Source organism: Anabrus simplex, chromosome 6 (genome assembly GCF_040414725.1).
Source record: "Anabrus simplex isolate iqAnaSimp1 chromosome 6, ASM4041472v1, whole genome shotgun sequence".
NCBI classification, from domain to species: domain Eukaryota; kingdom Metazoa; phylum Arthropoda; class Insecta; order Orthoptera; family Tettigoniidae; genus Anabrus; species Anabrus simplex.
The window spans coordinates 205,103,405-205,128,461 of NC_090270.1; the positions used below are offsets into that span (position 1 = coordinate 205,103,405).

General features: G+C 40.7%; 1 protein-coding gene across 5 annotated transcripts in view; it reads right to left on the bottom strand.

Annotated features, from left to right (window-relative positions):
* Positions 1–25,057, bottom strand: part of LOC136875654 (venom serine protease) — a 172,531-nt gene that overhangs the window by 64,464 nt on the left and 83,010 nt on the right. For all 5 annotated transcript variants that reach the window (XM_067149198.2, XM_067149201.2, XM_067149200.2 and 2 more), the window contains 2 exons: positions 18,349–18,547; positions 2,090–2,290 (listed from right to left, as the gene is read on the bottom strand). In XM_067149198.2, the coding sequence (XP_067005299.2) occupies positions 2,090–2,290; positions 18,349–18,547 (400 nt within the window). The remainder of the gene's footprint in view (positions 1–2,089; positions 2,291–18,348; positions 18,548–25,057) is intronic.

Below are 25,057 nucleotides of genomic sequence, written 5' to 3' on the forward strand. Positions count from 1 at the left end.
TTTAAAGTTTAATTATTTGACAACCCTTTACGAAATATCTGACTGTACTTTTTAAACTTTTCTTTCGACATATTGATATACCAAAAAGAACCTGGTGTCAAAAGAAACACACGGTGTCAAACACGACACTGACCAGCTAATCAAGAGTACAGTTAACGATTGCAATAAATTGTGACTGAGGCTGTAGGCCCACAGAACAGCAGGCCAGATCTGGACTAGAAAACGAGTGGTGTAGTATACAGCCTAAGTTCAATACAATGGGATTAAGTAGACTATTATATCGTACCCAGTAAGTTCTAAATTGTTTTCTCCTGGTAAAGAAAGGTGAGTTATTATAAGTTTGAAAATCCTTCAAAAATCCGCTGTCCGCTAAATGGAGAATTTATCCGCTGTTCCATTTAAATATTCGCCAAATTTAGCGGAAAATCCGCTGATTTGGCAACACTGGCATGTTCCCAGGCAAGACTAAACATCAACCTTTCCAGAGAATAACTGACGACAATATAGAACAGTAATACGCTGACACGGACGTCAGGAGGGAAGCTTTCCGACGTTCCAGATCAGTTTTGATCTCTACTTCTTGGATGATAGTGCATGTCTTAAACTATCTTCACAAACATCTCAGGGACTTCCTGCTTTCGAAGGGCCGCCCAAAATATAGCTCTACGTACACGGTCACCAGCTGTCCCCAGATCTATAAAAAACTAGCTGATGTACCCGTGCTTCGCTACGGGATTCTCAGAAAGACTGACTTGGTGGTTTTCCTAACTGAATTCAACATAGGTCATTACAAAAACGTCAGTAGGAATGTAGCGATTGAAAGCAATGATATCATATAAAATACTCGATCAAATGAAAAACCGCACACTTTCTCACTTTCAACGAACAGTACTACGGTGCCGATCTAACAGTCCATAGTTCCAGAGCTGAAATAACCAGGTCGCAGACTGCCATGAACACTCCTCTGTCATTATTCCGTTAAATATGCACACTACTCATTCCAATCAGTGCCTCAAAGTAGGGATTGAATAGCTCGAATGCTATGATGAACCAGTGTGTTACGTACCAGCATTATCAGAAAATGTTTTCCAACTCCCTAGCTATTTCCGCCAATGTTCAGTCAGGCTGTTATACTCGGTACGCAGTAGTAATCTCATCTATCAGAGTTGAGCGGCACGAAGAACATCACAACAAACAATGGTCAATGTAAAGTTATTGTTGATCAGTGTTAAGCGCTTTGGATATTGTAGGCCTCCTGAAATACCAATCTCATCATAGTCGGTACAGTAAAACTGAATGAAACATAAATGATCGGAAATTGTATTGTCTATAACTTTTGTTATGTAGTACCGTACTTTTCGATAGCACCAATAACATACGTACCGGTATTTAAAAATTAAATTTTAAGCGCCTTCCCCTAAACTACCATTTCATCTCGGGAAAATAAAATTATTTACAGCTTAGACTGTAGTTTCTTATTCCCCGACTCTATATAGCTGTTTTCATTAAATTCTGTTAACCCATTTTCTCGTGGCTCGGCGTTGATATGGACTTAGCAACAAAAATACAAATTCATTAATATCTGTGTTATCAGAGCCGGTACGGTAAAAATGTATAAGACATAAATGATTGGAAATTGAATTCTATATAACTTTAGTTATATAGTATTTATCGATAGGACTGCTAATAATATAAACATTCGATAATTAAATTTAAGGCCTTCCCCTAAACTACCATTTCACTCAGCGTAAATAAAATGATTTATAGCCTAGATTGTAGCGGCTTATCTTCCGACTTTACATGCCGATTTTCATTAAATTCTCTTCAGCCGTTTTCTCGTGATGCGTGTACATACATACAGACAGACAGACAGACAGAAATTACGGAAAAGTAAAAAGTACATTTTCTTGTTACTATGGACATGACCGATACAGAAATACCATTATTTTCAAATTCTGAGCAATGTACAGACAAAACTCTTATTTTATATATATAGATATGTAAATAACTTCCAAACTACTAATATTTTGAAGAAAAATAAGGAGAAATTAGTTGAATGCACCACTTACTTGCTGTAGAGCTTACTTACCAAGAACGGTTACTGTCTCCTTGGTGAAGGAGAATTGTCTGTAGCGGAAGGGAAGGCACACAGGCATCACTTCTGGACTCATTAGTATCGGCCCCTGAACTCTAACCAATGCTATATCGTTCGCTTGGGATACCGTATCATACCCTGCATTTGCAATGAAATTTGTCGCTTGATATAACCTGGATGCTGCAGTATCTGCTCCTGGAAAATACAAAGAAAGATTTTAGTACTGGGTGGTCCAGCACTTATGACAACCTTATTAGGTAAAAAAATATCTATACATTAAAACATTGATTAAAAGCAGGTTTGACCGGGCAAGTTGGCCGTGCGGTTAGGGGCGCGCAGCCGTGAGCTCGCATCCGGGAGATAGTGGATTCGAACCCCACTGTCGGCAGCCCTGAAAATGGTTTTCCGTGATTTCCCATTTACACACCAGGCAAATGCTGGGGCTGTACCTTAATTAAGGCAATGGCCGCTTCCTTCCAACTCCTAGACCTTTCCTGTCCCATCGTCACCATAAGACCTATCTGCGACGGTGCGACGTAAAGCAAATAGCAGGAAAAAATCAGCTTTGTGCATTCCATCTGGCCGTTCTGTTGGATCTATTTGATTTATCTACTTTTCATTCTCTCCGGAATTACCTGCATTGATAGGTCTTTAAATTCAGTCAACTTTGAGTGATCCTAAAATCAAGTATTGGCTGTATGTATGTATGTATGTATGTATGTATGTATGTATGTATGTATGTATGTATGTATGTATGTATGTATGTATGTATGTATGTATGTATGTATGTATGTTATGTATGTATGTATGTATGTATGTATGTATGTATGTATGTATGTATGTATGTATGTATGTATGTATGTATGTATGTATGTATGTGTGTATGTATGTTATGTATGTATGTATGTATGTATGTATGTATGTATGTATGTATGTATGTATGTATGTATGTTATGTATGTATGTTATGTATGTATGTATGTATGTGTGTATGTATGTTATGTATGTTATGTATGTATGTATGTATGTATGTATGTATGTATGTGTATATTCCACAGACCTCTAGTAGGCACAGACCAATTTCAGCCAAACTTGGTACACGTATGACTAGCTATCTGGAAAAATACTGTGTGGGTTGAACACCGCTAGGAGTAGGCTAGCTACTGGCTTTGTGCGAGGTTAGTCGACCTAATTTCTGGACCCCCTCGGTGGATCGTGTAGCCGAGACCCTAAATCAACTATTTAATTCCCCGCCCCAGCCTAAAATCAAGTACCCCGTCACGAACCGCCTCCTCCTACCCCCTCCAAACCCCCACCACCTTCCAACACAACCAAAGCAAGTCTAACTGTAAGTTAAACAATTCTCGCTTCCTCACCACCGCCAAATACACCTATCGCCAACCAAGCATCCAAATGCCTTCTCCAAGAAAAAAAATTCACCCAAGAAGGAACACTGAACCACAATAAGCCGAGTCAAGGCGTGCTGCTAAAAGCCGATTATAAATGCTGCTATTCGCTTCTAAATTAAAATCTAATGTAATAACATCCACATTCGTGAGTAACAATTACCACGACAACCAGCAGTGAGAAAGCCCAGTTGCACTTAATTCAGCAACATTGGGCGTGGCTGGCACCTGGTCGGATAACCAGCAGGTCCACTTCCTCACTGCAAGCTATTAAACTCATGCTAAGCAATCAGACAATGATATATCAACTGTGCTGTTCACGGAATAAAATACATTTTCTAAAATCGGTACTAAGACCAAGTCACTTCAATTCTTTTAAAATTGCTACAAATCAAGACCAAGAAAATAAATCCATACGTTACCTAAACAACTGCAGTTCAATTTACAATTATTCACACTCTTCACTAATAAATAACTTCACCAAACATTAACCTATTTCCAAAATACGTTGGCAGAGGAGCGTTTTAGAGCACTGGTACCACCAATAACTCCGTCGCCCCCACTTTCGCGCGGGCGCGCCAATGCCCCCAGGAGGGTAGTACCCCAGGAGAGGGGGTAGTTCATTTCATTGAATGAGAGGTTAGTAAGTTACATTGAAATTATTCCAGAAGAATCATTTGTTTATATGAACGAGTTTTATTTATGGATTCTGTTACGGGGTTACCCGTGGACCAGCAGAGGTGAAAGAAGGTGCCGGGGTGAATGGGTCTAACTACAATGTCCAGAACAAAATTTAAAATTCAAACTGAAGGTTATATTTTAAAAACCAACAAAACTTTAACAATTTTTCACTTAGTGAGATAACAATGACAGTTCAGGTACAAGAGTTAGGAAAAATCCAAGATTTCGGAACTTTAACACCCTTGGGCTACCAGCCCCTAGTTTTACACTTTTTGAGCTCCTAACTCGAATTTACATACATACATACATACATACATACATACATACATACATACATACATACATTATCATTATAGACTGTTATGCCTTTCAGCGTTCAGTCTGCAAGCCTCTGAGAATTTACTAAACGTCGCCACAATACTCGATTTGCAACTAGTGTTGTGGCCTCATTTAGTTCTATACCTCTTATCTTTAAATCGTTAGAAACCGAGTCTAACCATCGTCGTCTTAAAATTCCCTCTACTTCTCTTACCCTCCATAACAGAGTCCATTATTCTCCTAGGTTACCTATCCTCCTCCATTCGCCTCACATGACCCCACCACCGAAGCCGGTTTATGCGTACAGCTTCATCCATCGAGTTCATTCCTAAATTAGCCTTTATCTCCTCATTCCGAGTACCCTCCTGCCATTGTTCCCACCTGTTTGTACCAGCAATCATTCTCGCTACTTTCATGTCTGTTACTTCTAACTTATGAATAAGATATCCTGAGTCCACCCAGCTTTCGCTCCCGTAAAGCAAAGTTGGTCTGAAAACAGACCGATGTAAAGATAGTTTCGTCTGGAAGTTGACTTCCTTCTTACAGAATACTGCTGATCGCAACTGCGAGCTCACTGCATTTGCTTTACTACACCTTGATTCAATCTCTCTTACTATATTACCATCCTGGGAGAACACACAACCTAAATACCTGAAATTATCAACCTGTTCTAGCTTTGTATCACCAATCTGACATTCGATTCTGTTGAATTTCTTACTTACTGACATCAATTTAGTCTTCGAGAGGCTAATTTTCATACCATACTCATTGCACCTATTTTCAAGTTCCAAGATATTAGACTGCAGGCTTTCGGCACAGTCTGCCATTAAGACCAAGTCGTCAGCATAGGCCAAACTGCTTACTACATTTCTACCTAACTGAATCCCTCCCTGCCATCTTATACCTTTCAGCAGATGATCCATGTAAACTACAAACAACAAAGGTGAAAGATTACAGCCTTGTCTAACTCCTGTAAGTACCCTGAACCAGGAACTCATTCTACCATCAATTCTCATTGAAGCCCAATTGTCAACATAAATGCCTTTGATTGATTTTAATAATCTACCTTTAATTCCATAGTCCCCCAGTATGGCGAACATCGTTTCCCTCGGTACCCTGTCATATGCTTTCTCTAGATCTACGAAACATAAACTCAACTGCCTATTCCTCTCGTAGCATTTTTCAATTACCTAGCGTATACTGAAAATCTGATCCTGACAGCCTCTCTGTGGTCTGAAACCACACTTGTTTTCATCCAACTTCCTCTCAACGACTGATCGCACCCTCCCTTCCAGGATGCCAGTGAATACTTTGCCTGGTATAATAATCAATGAGATACCTCGATAGTTGTTGCAATCCTTCCTGTTCCCTTGCTTATAGATAGGTGCAATTACTGCTTTTGTCCAATCTGAAGGTACATTACCAACAGTCCACACTAATTTTACTACTCTATGAAGCCATTTCATCCCTGCCTTCCCACTATACTTCACCATTTCAGGTCTAATTTCATCTATTCCTGCTGCCTTATGACAATGGAGTTTATTTACTATCCTTTCCACTTCCTCAAGCATAATTTCACCAACATCATTTTCCTCCGCCCTATGAGCTTGGCTGTTTGCATCACCACCATGATGATTTCCTTTTACATTGGGAAGATGTTCAAAATATTCCCTCCACCTCTCCAGTGATTCCCTGGGATCTATTATGAGTTCACCTGAATTACTCAAAACACTGTTCATTTCCTTTTTCCCTCCCTTCCTAAGATTCTTGATTCCTGTCCAGAAAGGTTTCCCTGCTGCTTGACCTAGCCTTTCCAGGTTATTACCAAAATCTTCCCACGACTTCTTTTTGGATTCAAGAACTATTTGTTTCGCTCTGTTTCTTTCATCAACGTACCAATCCCTGTCTGCCTTTGCTCTTGTTTGGAGCCATTTCTGATAAGCCTTCTTTTTACGTTTACAGGCTGCTCTCACTTCATCATTCCACCAAGATGTTCGCCTTTTCCCATCTTTACACACAGTTGTTCCTAGGCATTCTCTTGCTGTTTCTATTACAGCATCCCTGTATGCCACCCATTCACTTTCTATATCCTGAACCTGCTTACTGTCTACTGTTCGAAACTTCTCACTAATCATATCCATGTACTTCTGTCTAATTTCCTCGTCCTGGAGACATTCTACCCTTATTCGTTTGCAGACAGATTTCACTTTCTCTACCCTAGGCCTAGAGATACTTAGTTCACTACAGATCAGATAGTGGTCTGTATCATCGAAAAATCCGCGAAAAACTCGTACATTCCTAACATATTTCCTGAATTCAAAGTCTGTTAAGATATAGTCTATTATGGATCTGGTACCCCTAGCCTCCCATGTGTAGCGGTGAATAGCCTTATGCTTGAAGAATGTATTCGTAACAGCTAAACACATACTAGCACAGAAGTCCAGCAAACGCTTCCCATTCCCATTAGCTTCCATATCTTCCCCACATTTACCAATCACCCTTTCGTATCCTTCAGTTCTATTCCCAACTCTCGCATTGAAATCGCCCATTAGCACTATTCTATCCTTGCTGTTGACCCTGACCACGATGTCACTCAATGCTTCATAAAACTTGTCAACTTCATCCTCATCTGCACCCTCACATGGTGAATACACGGACACAATTCTTGTCCTAATTCCTCCCACTGACAAATCTACCCACATCTTTCGCTCATTTACGTGCCTAACAGAAACTATGTTGCGTGCAATGGTGTTCCTGATAAAGAGCCCTACCCCAGACTCTGCCCTTCCCTTTCTAACACCCGTCAAGTACACTTTATAATCTCCTATCTCTTCCTCATTATCTCCCCTTACCCGAATATCACTTACTCCTAGCACATCCAGATGCATCCTCTTTGCTGATTCAGCCAGTTCTACCTTCTTTCTTCCATAAGCCCCATTAATATTGATAGCTCCCCATCGAATTCTATTTCGTTCGCCAAGTTGTTTCCAAGGAGTCCCTCGCCTGTCAAATGGGAGTGGGACTCCATTACTCCCATAGGTCCGAGGCTTGCTTAAAGTGTTCTGAGCTCGGTAAATTCATGAAGCAGGATGCTGCCCTACTTGCACATAGTCCAAGTGAGGATCTCTCCTCTAACGGGTTATGGACCACCGGTGAATTGTATAGTCCTAGCCGCCTGAGCACAAGGAGGGCCACGACTCAGAATATGTCTGAGATGCCCACTCCCATTCCATAGCAACTGGTATCCCGACTCTCAGGACCACTTACTAGGCCACTCAGCCGTTGCCCATGGTTCACGAACTAGGACGTGACTACAGTAACCCACAAACATGAAACCTTCGAATTTACAAATGCACAAATTTACACAAGGGCAGAAATCCCTCGATACATGGAGCGCTTGCTCCCAACTCACAACTTCAAACCTCCCAGAGGCACTTCTACAACACTAGAAAAGAGCTGACGTGCTATCAGTTTTCCAAGCCTATTCAAGGCGACACCAAAAATATCTTACATCTTTTGGCCTTCCATGGCCCAGCTTACAAATTGAAACAGGGGTATCTCGTACCCAACCTATTGGGTCGTAGCAGAAAAGAACAGTTTAAGTAAATGGCCCGAAACACAAATTGAATGGAGGCGTGTACTTGCACTCCTAAATATGCATTCTTAAAACCTAAGGGGCACTAGGCCGATGAAACAGGGGCTATTCCCAAACTATGGAGGTGACTCGTATAAGAATAAATTAAGACTTTACGGGGAGGAAGAAAACCAGTTACAAAACGTAGTCACCTCAAACCAATATGAAGGGGAGCTCGAGAGGGTACATCACTCTCTATCCCCGATTTACAGTTAAAGTTTTATGAAGTTATTACAAAAGCTGGCAGAAGTTACATTTACAGGAAAGTAGGTTACATAGTTAAGGTTTCGGACCTCTCCCTCGGGTTAAACTGCAGAGCTAGCAAGAAATAAAGATGTTAATTGGCCATTACCTTGCTGAAGAACTGCTGCCTGATGAAAGAGGCGCCTCCCGCCTCCCGCTTGACACACACACTAAGTTAGATGACGATCAAATGGCCAAGAGACGTGAAAATCCGCAGTTTATAAACCCTCGGGGAAAGTTCGAGACCTTTCATGAATAAACCAGCCACACCCTCTCACTTTATTGGTTAACATCAAAAGTGACACTCAGAATCGAGGAAGAAGCCTGTGATAGGCGGAAAATTAATTACAGAAATTCATGATTGGCTAAATTCAAAACAGGCGGAAAGAAAAGATCAATCAACCCAAAAATGAATAAACATAATTTAGTAAAAAAAGAACTTAGGAATTCAAAACTTCTCCAAATCAAAGTTCTTCCACTTCGCACCAGGGTGCATGATCATAGATTTTTAGCAGTGACCTCTGTTGAAGAAAGTCCCAACTTCTTGATAAATGGTAAACAAAACACGAAGAATTTCATACAGTACATGAAACTTCAAAATAACAAAATTTCATTAGATTTCTGTAGTGACATCTTCTGAGTAACGGTTTAAGTAGGTGTAGTTTCCAGTTCAAGATTTTTCCAGAAGAGGAGTTCTTTTAGGCGCAAGATTTAAATGTGCGGCGTAGAGGTGTACCTCCCGGTACAGATTCCGTAATGTTTTTTTCTTCTGACATCGTTTTGATGAATCGCAGTTCGAACAGAAGAGGGTAGGTAGATTGATGGAAAAACTCAAGAGGAATTCCATCCCAAAAACGTTCCTAAACCACCCTAACTTTTAAAATGTTCTAGAAACCTCCCAAACATTTTTTTTTCAAAGACGCGACAAAAGTAATAATAGCTGTATACTAATAATATTATTGGTGTTTTCTTTTTCGAGTTAACTAGCCAAAGGAGTTCGTTTAGGAAAAATTAAAATAAGGAACCTGGCACAAGTAAGAGGAAGAAATAGCAGGACTCAGCTAAGGGCCCCGTGGTCGCCAATCCGCGCTTCCTCCAAGTTGAGTCCCTGGGCCCCCTTTTGGTCACCTCTTGCGGCAGTCAGGGGATACCGTGAATGTTTTTCTACCAACCCCAACCATCGGGGTTAAAGCTTATGAAAGCGAATACAAACCGGTTCGCAGTTATCTACCCCATGTGTTATATCACTCCTACAAAAGTGAGAAATGTGGTACGAATGATAAGTGTAGCCTAATATTCACATAATGCCCACGTCTTCTTCTTCTTCTTCTTCTTCTTATAATGATGGTAATGATAATGATGATAATAATAATAATAATAGTGATGATGATGATGATGATATTGCCTTGAATTGTTGTCTTGTCAAAAGCCAAATGAAGACTGTAGCCCTACAAATTATGATCACCCGTTTCAAATGATATTGACATAAATATAATGCAGATGCCGGCTTTGTGCATTTTGTTGGTGCGCCAGAATACATCAACGGTATCCACTGCCTGTCCTTCGCAAGAGGCAACAAAAAGGGGCCCCAGGGAGTCTTAACATTTGAGTGTGTGTTGGCGACCACGGTCCCTTAACTGAGTTCTGGCACTGCAAGTTGGGGTCGAACCCCACTATCGGCAGCCCTGAGGATGGTTTTCCATGGTTTCCCATATTCATACCAACACATACCAGGGCGGTACCTTAATTAAGGCCACGGTCGCTTCTTTCCCACGCCAAGCCCTTTCCTATCCCATCGTCGCCGTAAGACCTCTCTGTGGCGGTGCAACGTAAAGCAAATTGTAAAAAAATAAAGAAACGCATAATTAGTATGAGCAACCACTAACGGAAATCGGAAATTGATGTAAGGATGTCATATATTGATCGATATCGATATGAAATGTCAATGTTCTGCATGTCGTTCGACATGAAACCAGTAATCGATTCTCATATTAGAGGTGTTCATCCTTCATATCAGGGTAAACTACAAACCATTGTTACGACAAATAACAGATTGTTTTATTTTATGAATTGGAAAAGACATGGAAATTGCAATTTTTCTCTCCATCTGTGTTAATAGCAATATATATTTGATACTAAAATAAATACGAAATAATATATAATAAAATACATATCAAAATAACTAACAATGGAAGAAATAAGGAGCACAAGCTAGGAAAACCTTTCTTAGAAAAAGAAATTTGCTCACTACGGACATTGATATGGGACTTTCGTCTGGAGCGTTGCATTGTATGGAAATGAAACATGGAAGATAACTATCTCAGAAAGAAAGAGAATAGACACTATTGAATGCTGAAGGTGAGATGGATAGATCGAATTACGAATGGAGAGATACTGAATGGAATTGGTGAGGGGGAGATCGATTTGCCAAAATTTGACCAGAAGAAGAGATGGAATGATAGGACGCATCTTAAAGCCCGGTTTCACAGTATACGCTTAAGCCTTGGATCGGGCTTAAGCGGGAGCTTAAACTCTGGACGAGTTTCACAATGGGGAGTGCAAGTGGTAAGCCGAGCTTATCTGTGACTGGCTTAAGCTGTATGAAACTGAGGTTTAAGCTAAGGATTCAGTTCAGATGGTAGAGCGCTGGCCTTCTTATAGCCCAACTTGGCAGGTTCGATCCTGTCTCAGTCCTGTGGTGAAGGTGCTCAAATTCATAGTTAATGGGACGTAAAACCAATAACATTGAATAACTTATATTTCTGAATATATTTCGAGGCTCGTGAAATAATACAGTTTCCGTGTTCCGATATACAGTAAAAGAGACAAAAATGTCGGTCGATCACTTGCTTTCTTGGCTTACTCTGCGTGAACCATCAACGATAGACCCCAAGTGTAAGCGTACGAATTGTAGAGCATAGAAACCTCTACAAAAAAGTCCGCGATGGTATATACCTATTTCCAACCGTTTGCCCTCTAGAAGCCATTTTATGCTTTACTCAGCGGTAAAAAATATAACTCCTTAACATTAAATAAATATTTCGATATTATTCTCCAATTCCTCATCGAAATAAATTCTTTGACCTCCTCCAGTATTTTATAAGGATTACAACAACCTTGTCAGGACATTATTTGCATGAATGGTTCAGAAGTTATGTCCATTTTAGACTGTAGTGGTAATACGTGTCAGAAGGACGGGCGAGTGACCTTTTTTAAACTTTATTTTTGTTACTATTTTCCGTTCATTTTTCTAAATTATCTTGGCTGATAAACGATGTATAACCTACAAGTCAATCAATCATAGGCTACGGATGTAAACAAAGATGAGAATTGAATCATTGCGCATGCGCAAGGATTACCAACTTTGGAGATGTTCAGCTTAGTAAAGCTGCACATGGTCCCCCTACTGTGAAACTCGTAGTGTTTAAGCCAAAGAGTAAGCCTTGCTTAAGTGGCGTGCGTGGCTTACTAAAGCTTCGGCTTAAACTCAAACAGTGAAACCGGGCCTAAGACACCCAGGAATGATTCAGCTGGTTTTTGAGGGAAGTGTAGGTGGTAGGAACGGTAGGGGTACACCAAGGTTTGAATATGGCAAGCAGATTAGAGAAGATGTAGAATGCAGTTATTACGTAGAAAAGAAAAGGTTAGCACAGGATAGGATGGCATGGAAAGCTGCATCAAACCAATTAACGAACTGATGCCTCAAACAACAACAAAAATGCAAAATAATTTCGGGAGGGTGATTGAACCACCAAAACCAAGTGCATGTTCATGGCCTACGTGATCGACTTATAGACAAAGATGCAGAAACTGCACGACACGTAGGTTTGAGGATCATCCTGCCGCTATTACAGCCACCACACAGTCACTCTGCGTATAGCTCAGATGTGTACGGAAGCTATAGGAGGTTCTTTGAACCAAACCTGCACTAACCATAGGAAGATTACGTTGTTCACTGGGTTTTGCTCAATTTTATTGTCTCTTGTAATTACAATTGTTATAACAAGCTACTGCAAATTCTGAATACTTAACTTTTTGTTGTATGGTATGCGGCAAAATAAACAAGACTGATATTATTGTCCATCTGCCGTCCACGTTTACCTAGCAACGACGTATTTATTTACTGTATATAATAGTTTGGCACGTTGTGAATTCAGTGTTGTGTTGATATGTACAATTTCTCACAACACAGGGAATGGTGTTTATCGTGGAACTTTATTTCCGGTTATACGCAGTTGGGCGATTTAATAAGGAGGCACCATATAATAGAACAATGTTAGCTTCCGTTAACAACTTTCGTCACATTCCTTATCCAACGAAAGGGGACAACAGAGCGCTCAACAGTGCGCGGGATACGACTAGGTGTACAGTGTACTGTCATGGAATATTGGCTCTTATTTCGTCGAGAATCATGCACAAAATCCAAAATCGCTGGACCAGGGACTTCGTTATAACCCAAGTCGTGCGAAATTCGCACCGTTTTTGTAACGCAGAGAACTAACCCCTTTAACGACAATGGATGCAGCAAGAAGGAGCTACAGTCCACACCGGAGGGGAAGGGGTGTCACTTATTCTTCTGCAACGACACTTTGGAGATAGCCTAATTTCAGTACCCTCCCTGCTCCCTGGATCTCACGGCCCCAGATGCTTAAATATGGGGCATTCTGAAATTAATTCGTTTTCAAGACAAATGGCCCACCTACAAATATTCCCGAATTGCGCATGAAGATATCGTCAATTTTGTGTCCCTACAGCAACATATCGTATGTGAAAATGTGTTTTACGCTTTTTCTGTGGGGTAGTGGTTAGTGCGATTGGCTGTCACCGCTGCTTTCGACTCCCGGATCTACCACGAAATTTGAAAAGTGGTACAAGGGCTGGAAAGGGGGTCCACTCAGCCTCGGTAAGCCAACTGAGTAGAGGGAGGTTCGATTTCCTTCTCAGCCAACCTCAACATTTTTTCCGTGGTTTCCCACTTCTCCTGCAGGCAAATGCCGGGATGGTACTTAACATAAGGCCACGGCCACTTCCTTTCCTCTTTCCATCCTCCACAAGGCCCCTGTTCAGCATAGCCTCGGCGAGGTACTGATCATCCTCTCCAGTTGTATATTCCCTCGGCACAAAATCTCACGCTCCAGGACATTGAGGCGGTAGAGGTGGATCCCTTACTGATTTCGAGGGGAAAACCAACCCTGGACGGTAAAAGGATTAAAAAGAAATAAAAGAAAATATCTCTGCTTAGAACTTCGGCTGGTAAGGATCTGTCATCTACTGTAATGTTGAATATTATACGTCGACTCTCAAAGAATACTCGTTCTTAATGGCATGTGTGCTGCGGGACAGTATTTCTCGAATACATAACGATCACATAGTGGATTTTGCAGGCGCAACGACTATGCATCCATTAACAAGTTCAATAATCTTTAGAAATTTTATAAATAATGTGTCGCACGTGGTGGTACACATTTTGAACACATGCTGTACCAACGCAACTAAATACAGTTTCAGTGTTGTTTGTCTTACCGTGTACGGTGTTATGCATTGCCTTGTGTGGTGCCCGCTACAGTGTGTCACTATACATTGCGTGCTTTGTACCAGCAATAGTTCCTCCCATTATGTTCGTTTCATTGTCCACGCCAGTCACATAGACTATGCTTTTCATTTGACCCCAAAAATAATAGTCTAAACATAAGAGATCCACGCACCTTGAGGGCCAGGATATTTCTTTCAAGTCGCTATTATGCAGATCGTTATAAAAATAATAATCGTATGGCTTCAGCTATCATGTATAGGAATTTCAATTTGATGTAAATTAGGCTGCCTGCGTGTCAATTTTGATGTCCCATTTTACTTTACCACGTAAACCGGATCTATATTCGGTGATCTATAGCTGAATTTTAATTAATTTTATCGGGTAAACACCAAATGTGTCACCAGAGAGCTTTTACATGCCGACATTATTTGACATGGAGTATCAAACGAGTCCGCCTCTGCGGAATAGTGGTTAGTGTGAGTATCTGCCACCCCCGGAGGCCCGGGTTCGATTTCCCGCTCTGCCACGAAATTTGAAAACTGTTACGAGGGCTGCAACGGGGTCCACTCAGCCTCGGGAGGTCAACTGAGTAGAGGTGAGCTCGATTCCCACCTCAGCCATCCTGGAAGTGATTTTCCGTGGTTTCCCACTTCACCTCCAGGCAAATGCCGTTATGGTACCTAACTTAAGGCCGCAGCCGCTTCTTTCATTCTTCCTTGTCTATCCCTTCCAATCTTCCCATCCCCCCGCAAGGCCCCTGTTCAGCATAGCAGGTGAGGCCGCCTGAGCGAGGTACTGGTCATCCTCCCCAGTTGTATCCCCCGACCCAGAGTCTGAAGATCCAGGACACTGCCCTTGAGGCGGTAGAGGTGGGATCCCTCGCTGAGTCCGAGGGAAAAACCGACCCTGGAAGGTAAACAGATAAAGAAGGAGAGAAGTATCAAATGGATATTTTAAGAACATTTTCCGCGCTTCAAAAGTCCAAGTACATCTGCCAGGTTCGAACCCACCATCTTGCGGAACGAAGGCGGATACTGTACCACTAAACCACACAGACATCTTGTGCGACATTATCAATTTCCTAATATAGATAATCGACATGTGTCTTGTAATTATTATTGATCTAATCTAACATTTCACGCCACGAAAATAGTCATCCTATTAGAATTCGTAGGCGTTAAGGTATAAGTGGGCAAAGTCTATTATTATTATTATTATTATTATTATTATTATTATTATTATTATTATTATTATTATTATTATTATTATTATTATTATTATTATTATTATTATTATTATTTCTTAATCCGTTTACCCTCCAGGGTGGATTTATTTCTCGGACTCAGTGAAGGGTCCGTGCTCTACTACCACCTCAAGGACAGTGTCCTGGAGCGTGAGACTTTGGGTCGGGGATGAACTGGGGAGGAGAACAAATACCAAGTCCAGGTGGCCTGATGTGCTATACTCAACAGGGGCATTGTGGGGGAGATGAAAACATCGAAAGGGATGGGCAAGGAACGGGGAAGGAAACGGCCGTGGCCTTAAGTTACGTACTACCTCGGTATTTGCCTGGAGGAGAAGTAGGAAACCACGGAAAACCACTTCGAGGATGGCTGGGAAGGGAATCGAACTCCCCCTCCACTCAGTTCACCTCCCGAGGCTGAGTGGACCCCGTTCGAGCCCTCGTTCCACTTTTCAAACTTCGTGGCAGAGCTGGGAATCGAACCCGGCCCTCCGGGGTTGACACCTAATCAAACCACAGAGGCGGTATTATTATTATTATTATTATTATTATTATTATTATTATTATTTCAGGTTCCTTGGTTGAATGGTCAGCATAATGACCTTCGGTTCAGAGGTCCCTGAGTTTGATTCCCGGCCGGCTCTGGGACTTTAATCTTAAATTATTAATTCTGTCGGCTCAGGGACTGGGTGTTTAAACTTTTCCCAACATCCCTGCAATTCATTCACCACACACAACACTATCCTCCATTACAATAATACGCAGTTTCCTATACACATCAGATGCCACCCATCCTCACGGAGGATCTGCCTTACACGGACTGCAGCAGTCTAGCAATAGTCACGCGAAATTATAACTTATAAGATAAAGATAAAACTAGCCAACTTGCCCCTGGAAGGGCAACGGCCTTCCACTAGAGCGTAGCTCTTTCTTCTCTAATGCGTATTGTAAATACGGCATTTGGTCTATAGACATTATTAATTTTCACTTATTTGCTAACTTCACTAACATATTATCTAATATCCCGGGTTTTTTTTTTGATTCGTTATGGGCAACTAAGGAGCGCGTTTGAATTTATTATCACTTTTTGCTTTTTCTTCTTCTCTTCCCAGTATCTCTTCATCCTCTCGCTGTGTTCGGTGTCATCTTACGAAGTCCATCCTGTATTTAGTCGTGTTGGCTTTACAGAAAACTTTTGTTTGTAAATTAAAGTTCTGAATTTTATTATATTTTGAATGGTTTCTTCATTTTGCCGAGCTCGATAGCTGCAGTCGCTTAAGTGCGGCCAGTATCCAGTATTCGGGAGATAGTAGGTTCGAACCCCACTATCGGCAGCCCTGAAAATGGTTTTCCGTGGTTTCCCATTTTCACACCAGGCAAATGCTGGGGCAGTACCTTAATTAAAGCCACGGCCGCTTCCTTCCTATTCCTAGCCCTTTCCTGTCCCATCGTCACCGTAAGACCTATCTGTGTCGGTGCGACGTAAAACAACTAGGAAAAAAAAGTTTCTTCATTAATGCAAAATTCATTTAGGTCTTTATTGATTTCTTTTAGCCAATTATTGATTTTTTCATTGATATGGTTAAGTTTAAAATGTTCTTTGTGAGCCCATTCTATATAAGTGACCATAAAATTGTAATCGCTGTTTGTTTATCTTATCTGTGATTTTTTATGTAACTTGATAGATTTCATGTGATTTCTTTTCCATTCAAATTCTGTTTTCGCATTTTAGTCCTAAGATTTTTCGGAGGATTTTTCTTTCTTGTTTTTCGATCGCCGCCTCTGTGGTGTAGTGGTTAGTGTGATTAGTTGCCACCCCTGGAGGCCCGGGTTCGATTTCCGGCTCTGCCACGAAATTTGAAAAGTAGTACGAGGGCTTGAACGGGGTCCACTCAGCGTCGGGAGGTCAACTGAGTAGAGATGGGTTCGATTCTCACCTCAGCCATTCTGGAAGTGGTTTTCCGTGGTTTCCCACTTCTCCTCCAGACAAATGCCGGGGTGGTACCTAACTGAAGACCACAGCCGCTTCCTTCCCTCTTCCTTGTCTATTCCTTCCAATCTTCCCATCCCCTAACAAGGTCCCTGTTCAGTATAGCAGGTGAGGCCGCCTGGTCGCGGTACTGGTCATCCTCCCCAGTTGTATCCCCGACCCAGAGTCTGAAGCTCCAGGACACTGCCCTTGAGACGGTAGAAGTGGGATCCCTCGCTGAGTCGGGGGAAAAAACAGACCCTGGAGGGTAAACAGATTAAGAAGTTTTCGATCATCTTTATTCGAGATTTGCCACCAATTATAATACTTTCAGATGCGCAAAGTGCTTCTGTTTTAATTACTGTGTTATAATGTCGTAATTTGGCATTTTTATATAGTTATTTTATTGTTCTGTTCCAAGTAATTTTGTATGCTCTTTGAAGTTTTGCAATTCTTTCTTTCTTAGCTTATTGATTTAACCCTCCTGGTTCAGTAATTTCATCTAGATACTTAAATTTGTTTACTTGAGCGATATTTTCACGTTTGGTGATTAAAAGTTGACTGTTGAAACCTCATCTAATTGCTTCCATATACTTTGTATTTTCATAAAAAATTTGAAGTCCTGTTCCGGCTGCTGTTGCATGGAGATTGTCTACGGACTGCATTTCTTCCCGTCTGTTGTTGGATGTCCGGCTCCATGGCTAAATGGTTAGTGTGCTGGCCTCTGGTCACAGGGGTGCCGGGTTCGATTCCCGGCAGGGTCGGTAATTTTAACCTTAATTGGTTAATTTTGCTGGCACGGGGGCTGGGTGTATTTGTCGTCTTCATCATCATTTCATCCTCATCACGACGCACCGGTCGCCTCGGGACGTCAAATCAAAAGACCTGCATCTGGCGAACCGAACTTGTCCTCGGACACTCCCGGCACTAAAAGCCATACGCCATATCATTTCATTTATTGTTGGATAGGACAGCAACGTCATCAGCAAATGCTAGGCAATTAAGGGGAATTTTGTTTTGGAGACATCTACCAATATTTATACCCTTAGTTTAATTTTGCCATATCCTAATCACTTTTGCCAGAACTAAATTAAATAGTAGGCCTAATGGGAATAACCTCCTGCTTGTCTGGCTCCTGTTTTGATTTAAAATGGTTATTATTTTGATTATTATCATCATCATCATCATCATCATCATCATCATCATCATCATCATCTTGGACCTTACCTGTAGTAATATCATGGTCGCCGACGAGTACTGTTAAATTCTGAGGTATTCTTCTGACTAGACAGTGAGCAGCTGTGAGGACGTAGTATTTGTTTATTATGGTGCACCCACAGTACAGCTGCCTCTTGACTTTGTCTACCAGTCCTGCCATGAAAGGATACTCGTTCACTCCTGTCTCCTTGCCTCCCACGATACGATTCTAGCACACAAATAAGAAACAGTGCCATATCAGAACATCGCTGTGAACTGCAACTGTTGCCTTAAACATAGTTAAACTCTAATAATAATAATAATAATAATAATAATAATAATAATAATAATAATAATAATAATAATAATAATAATAATAATAATAATAATATGTATGTATGTTGGGTATTCAGCCCGAAGGCTGGTTTGATCCTCTGCAGCTCCGCCAACAGCTGTCATAAATAGCCTAGGCATCACTGAAGAGGCGTACTAGGGAAATGAGGAGTGACGTAGTTTCCCGTTGCTTTCCTCACCGGGCCAGCCGCTGCTATTACATATCAGTCTGCCAAGCCCACTGAAATGCATGCACCAACTGACCCTATGAGCGATATTTTCACACTAATAATAATAATAATAATAATAATAATAATAATAATAATAATAATAATAATAATAATAAGTGTTTAACGTCCCTTCAAATGCTCCAGGCCTAGAGAGACGACTAAGAGTTGAGATTACACTTTTAACGAGGGATTCTTCAACGAAATCTACTAAAATTTGGCTCACATTTAAGCAATTTTAAATGCCAGCCGATTGTGCCGGGATTCGATACCAGAACTTTGAAAACAGGAGACAAGCACCTAAGAGCTATAGATATGGGCTACAGAAATGTAAACTTCAATAACGGAAAGCTTACACTTGAAGGAATTTTATACTCTTTCCTTCGCCTTCCGTAGTTGAAGCCAGGTTCTCTGTACGTTTTGCTAGAGTTTCGAATTCTTGGTAGCTCCGGATATCGAATCAAAAACCTTCCTGGGAGTCAATGTGTTGTGAGAGCATTTGGTGGCTGCCCGCTATCAGAATGGGAAGGCGCAAGTCTGTGTAGCAGTGAATTATGTTGAAACTAAATAGGCTACATCGACTGTTGTTTCCTCAAGGTACAAGTATATTAGTAAGATAATCCCAATGTTAGTCTTCGGCGCTGTAGAAATGTAAACACCTGGCATGAGCCTTGCCTGTCCCATCTGGACCGGCCGCCGCTCATTATGAGAATAATAAACTGGGCGAAGAAAAAATAGCTTAACATTGTTCAGGAAGTTCCTTAAATAGCGCTCCAGGCCTACGCTTTTGCCATAGCCACACTCACGCGTAGGTGAGCTTGCAAGGACAGGGAATTCGCGTGTTGGAGGACTAACGAATTTTACATGATATATTACAGTCGCAAAGTAACATAAATAAATGACAAATCCTTTTCCTACACTCACGATTACAGAAGATGTGAGAATTCTCCCCGGAGTTTTAAAACAAAGAAAATTCAAGAAAACCAGTTAGAAAATTCACTTATTTTATCTTTGGAAATCTTCCCTTTTTAATTCCTGATAGTCTCGTACAAGTATCCTTTGTTTCTCTCCATGTAGTCCTTTTAGACATGTGAATTACTGAGTCAGTCCCTTGAGGGGAGATATGAGTTGTATTTTCAAGACAGTACCCTACGTCACCAATTCTTCTTCCGATAGCGGTACTTTTATCTGAAATGAACAACATAAATTAATCTTTAAATTTCTGAAGGGACTAATACGGTGAGACTAGGAGGTTTTCCGCGAAATCTTCTTTTGTAAACCTTAGTAGACTTTTCAAAATGCAATTTTCGAGTTCTTCGCTTTAATTAAATATGCAGTCTTATTATATTAAGAGCAACACCCAAAAATACAATCAACTAACCCCCACCCTCATCCCACTCAAGCGACACATTACAGTCTAAATCAGTGAACGTCAGACTTAGCTCTCGCTCTTGTACGGGCCTGTCGCTTTGGCTTCGGATTTGGAGCGTCAGTGTTGTATAGTTCCCATAACATGAATTATATTATTGATGGAGGACCTTATGTAAGAAATGAATACATCGAGGAGTAAATATAATATAATATAATATAATATAACATAATATAATATAATATAATATAATATAATATAATATAATATAATATAATATAATATAATATAATATAATATAATATAATATAATATTTACAGCTTTTCAGGTCCATGATCTTCCTACATTGGAACTAATCAATGAAAGTAAACTTCCATAACGAGTAGGCCTATATTTGGTTAATTTCATTATTGCACATTCAAGAGATGTAATAAGCCCAACATTAACTTAGCCTACATACAACTTTTGATGCTATGATTTCTTTCTCCCTTACTTGCTTACATTCTTTCTTTCTTTCTTTCTTTCTTTCTTTCCTTCTTTCTTTCTTTCTTTCTTAATCCGTTTACACTCCAGGGTTGTTTTTTCCCTCGGTCTCAGTGACGGATTCAATCTCTACAGCCTCAAGGGCAGTGTCCTGGAGCGTTCGATTTCAGGTTGGGTATACAACTAGGAAAGAGGAACAGTACATCGCCAAGGTGACCTCACCTGTTGTGCAGAACAGGAGTCTTTTGGGAGGATGGGAAGATCGGAAGGGATAGACAAAGAAGAGGGAAGGAAGCGTCCGTGGCTTTAAGTTAGGTACCATTCTGGCATTTGCCTGGAGAAGAGGTGGGAAACCACGGAAAACCACTTGGAGGATGGCTGAGGTGGGAATCGAACCCCCCTCTACTCAGTTTTTCTTTTTTTTTGCTAGGGGCTTTACGTCGCACCGACACAGATAGGTCTTATGGCGACGATGGGATAGGAAAGGCCTAGGAGTTGGAAGGAAGCGGCCGTGGCCTTAATTAAGGTACAGCCCCAGCATTTGCCTGGTGTGAAAATGGGAAACCATGGAAAACCATCTTCAGGGCTGCCGATAGTGGGATTCGAACCTACTATCTCCCGGATGCAAGCTCACTACCGCGCGCCTCTACGCGCACGGCCAACTCGCCCGGTCCTCTACTCAGTTGACCTCACGAGGCTGTATGATCCCTGTTCCAGCCCTCTTACCACTTTTCAAATTTCGTGGCTGAGCCGGGAATCGAACCCGGGCCTTCGAGGCTGGCACCTAATCACACTAACCGCTACACCGCAGAGGCGGACATGGTTTCCTTCTACTAATTTATTCGGTGTTGTCGGCTGGTCACCAGCATATTCGTCATACTCTTTACTATGGAAATTGACGTATTAAATTAAATCTCTTTAATTGATTTAGTATTTTATTGCTCGATAAATACTTTACAAGCCCGTCAAAAGCAATGAAGAACAATTCTTCCCAATCGCCCTAAGTATTGGAGTACTTAATATCCGTTTAACACTGCAACCAGTGTCAGATATTATACGTTCGACAGAATGCACCTCTTTACTGAACTCCACTGCCTTTTGACTATTAAAGTATGCAGGTGCGTGACGTCTCGAATGCCAGCCCATAAATTGTGCGCGTATGGGCTGGAGCCACTCGTGGCCCGTCCACAGCAACCCTGCCGGTCACTGGCCTAAACCACTCTGCGACGGAAGTTATGTTGAAGCGCTGTTCAAAGAACCCTGTTTAGACATGACACACTGTTCAGAAGAATATCAACTAATTATAACAAAATCATTATATCTATATTGACATAAAATATTTTAAATGCATCTGAGGCAAGTCTCCTCGTTAGATGGTGAACTGACACATGTTAGGACACATATTCCACATAAATCATTCCGAAATAAACACATAAGGTTCCGTGGGAGATGCATAGGGAAGACAAACTTAGCAATTTATTTTGTTGTTGAAACATACAAAAAATTATATCTTACAAAACTAGCGGGTACAATAGATGTAATGAAAACGAAGTTTCCGATGAGGTTGTTAAATAAACACAAAGGATTGAAAAGGACATACCAGAAGAGTGTTAACATTATATCGTATCATAGAACAAGGTAATATGACACATATGCGGTATCCTAAAAGGCATATCGTCCACCCGAGACACATACACAAATACTAGATCGTCTCACTGCCTCGGTAGATCAGTGGTAGAGTGTCCCACTCATGACACAAAGGTCGGTGGTAGTCGATTTTTTATTGGTGGTCAAATATTTTGGCACTCCATCCATGTAAAGGATACCTGGTTGTGTACTGAGTGTCACTCAAATAATTGTATGGTCTCATTTACTTAATTTCAAACCTTTAGAAGAGGAGCCATTTTGGTTGTCTGCATACCAGTTTCAATATTCCGACTGTGCTGCTTTCTAAGAACGAAAACGGAATTCTACTGGACGGATACCATGGCTGAGTTTAATTCATTTTGTCGGGGGACGCTGAGTAACACTCTGTAAATACTGTATTTAACATGCCAATCTCAATGAAATAGAGCGGCAATATATTTGACTGCCCTGCAAAAATTGACTGGTTCAGCCGGAATCGAACTCATGAACCCGGGATCACTGCCACAGATCCACCGCTGTAGTTATGACCTCCTGTTTAATGGCACTATGTCCGAATGGGCCTATGTTATGTTGCTACACCTTTTATTGTGGAAAGGCTTGTAGTCAAATTCCTTGCACAACATACTTTGTTAGAACATGTAGGAAAGATTATGAAGTTCTTAATACAGACCATTTTGTAACATAAAAGAAATAACATTGAGGAAAATAGTTAATGTGGAAAGAAGGAAGTGAGTCGGACTGCAGTGGTTAATATTACCATGCCCTTTCTCCATTCACCATACCTAAGTTGTATATGAAGAAATGACAATAATAATAATAATAATAATAATAATAATAATAATAATAATAATAATAATAATAATAATAATAATAATAATCTGCATCCTCAAGGACCCTTACAAGAACAGTGAGAGCATGTGAACTAAGAACCAGCTACGCGATGTTTTGCTATCGCAGTATGTGGCAGTCGCTGTAGAGTTCAACGAATCTGTCCTGATCTTGAATGCAAAACTTTTTTTTTTTTTTTTACAATTTGCTTTACGTCGCACCAACACAGATATGTCTTATGGCAACGATGGGAAATTAAAGGCCTTGGAGTGAGATGGAAGCGACCGTGGCCTTAATGAAGGTTTAGCCCCAGCATTTACCTGGTGTGAAAATTGGAAAGCATGGAAAACCATCTTCAGAGGTGCCGACAGTGGGGTCCGAATACACTATCTCCCGGATGCAAGCTCACAACTGCAAGACGAACTAGCCCGGTAAAACAAATGTGTTAGTGATTGGGTGCCGATCGAACGACGAATTTGTGAGTTATGCGCTTTTCTCTTTAGTGTATTAAATCACAACGTGTGCATATTTACGGTTCCTATGTGTCAACTCAGTCAGCCCGTCAAGTTCACACAATTTCAGGACAGATTTGCGGATGTAAAAGTTCCAGTTCGTACAATAATCGATACACTTTAAAATAAATTCCAGGCTACAGTAAGTGTTTAGCTAAGAAATCAAACAGACAGACATTATCACTGAAAACAAAAATGAGATGACGTTAGTCATAATTTGGAAAATTCGCCAAATCACTTCAACATCTTTAAATAGAACTTCTCATTGGTCTGAACAGAAAGGCTGCTAAATCGTTATAATCAAAACATTGGTAAGCAACAAACTTCTTAAAATAGTTCATGTTACTGTTATGTAATTACATCACCACCCCAGAGTTCCGCCGACACACGGCAACGAGTGTTGTGCGCGCCGATTGTAAAATCACCGCGAGGCTGGTTCTTACTTCAAATGCTCTCACTGTAGCATTGAAGTCATCGGTAGGCGAAGATAGTTCCTTGCTTGTATTAGCAGAATAACTTATCAGTAGGTACAAGAATCACATATCGAGAAACACCGGCCAGCATTCACATTCAGTAAACTATCCTGGACACCCTGAACAACAAGACATTAGAACAAATACAGTACGTCATGCTAAATTTAAAGAAAAATACGAACTCCTAACAGTTCCAAGTCCATTCTGGCAGTTCTAAAGACCACACTGCTTTGTTGATTATGAACCTCTTGTTGCGGATAGCACTGAAAAAATACCAAGACATGTATTTGAACAAATAAAAATTGTTATAGTCAAGTACGCTTGGGGAATTTCTCCATTTTTTTAAATATGAAAATTTGATCATGCGAGTAATTTTAACAGAACGTCTTACTAGAGTCATCACTATGACAAGGTCTGTGTGTAAATCGTTACTTTAAGTTGCATCTTTTTTTTCTTTTAAAGCATTAACAGCTGGACTGTTTCAAGTACTTCAGATGTGAATTCTCCCGGGATATAGTAAGTGAAATCCAAATGATTCAGACAACGGTAAATTGATGCACATGATGTTCCGTTTAACGCATCTTCATCCCAAGGAATGAAGATATCCTTTTGTGGGAAACTTTTTTGCAATAAAACCTGACGATCCCGTTCTTGGATGCTTTGAAAATCACTTAACAAAATATTTCGTAGAGACTGAATCCGAGTTTCCTCTCAAAAAATTTTACTTCCAATACAATAAGTTAAAAAATTTCTTAGCGAGTCGTTTCCAATATTTTCGGATTTAATTTTCACAGCGCAAAACTAATCTACATAGTGCTTTGTTGGTGCCACAATTCAAACGCAAATAATTAGATGCATTAATGTTA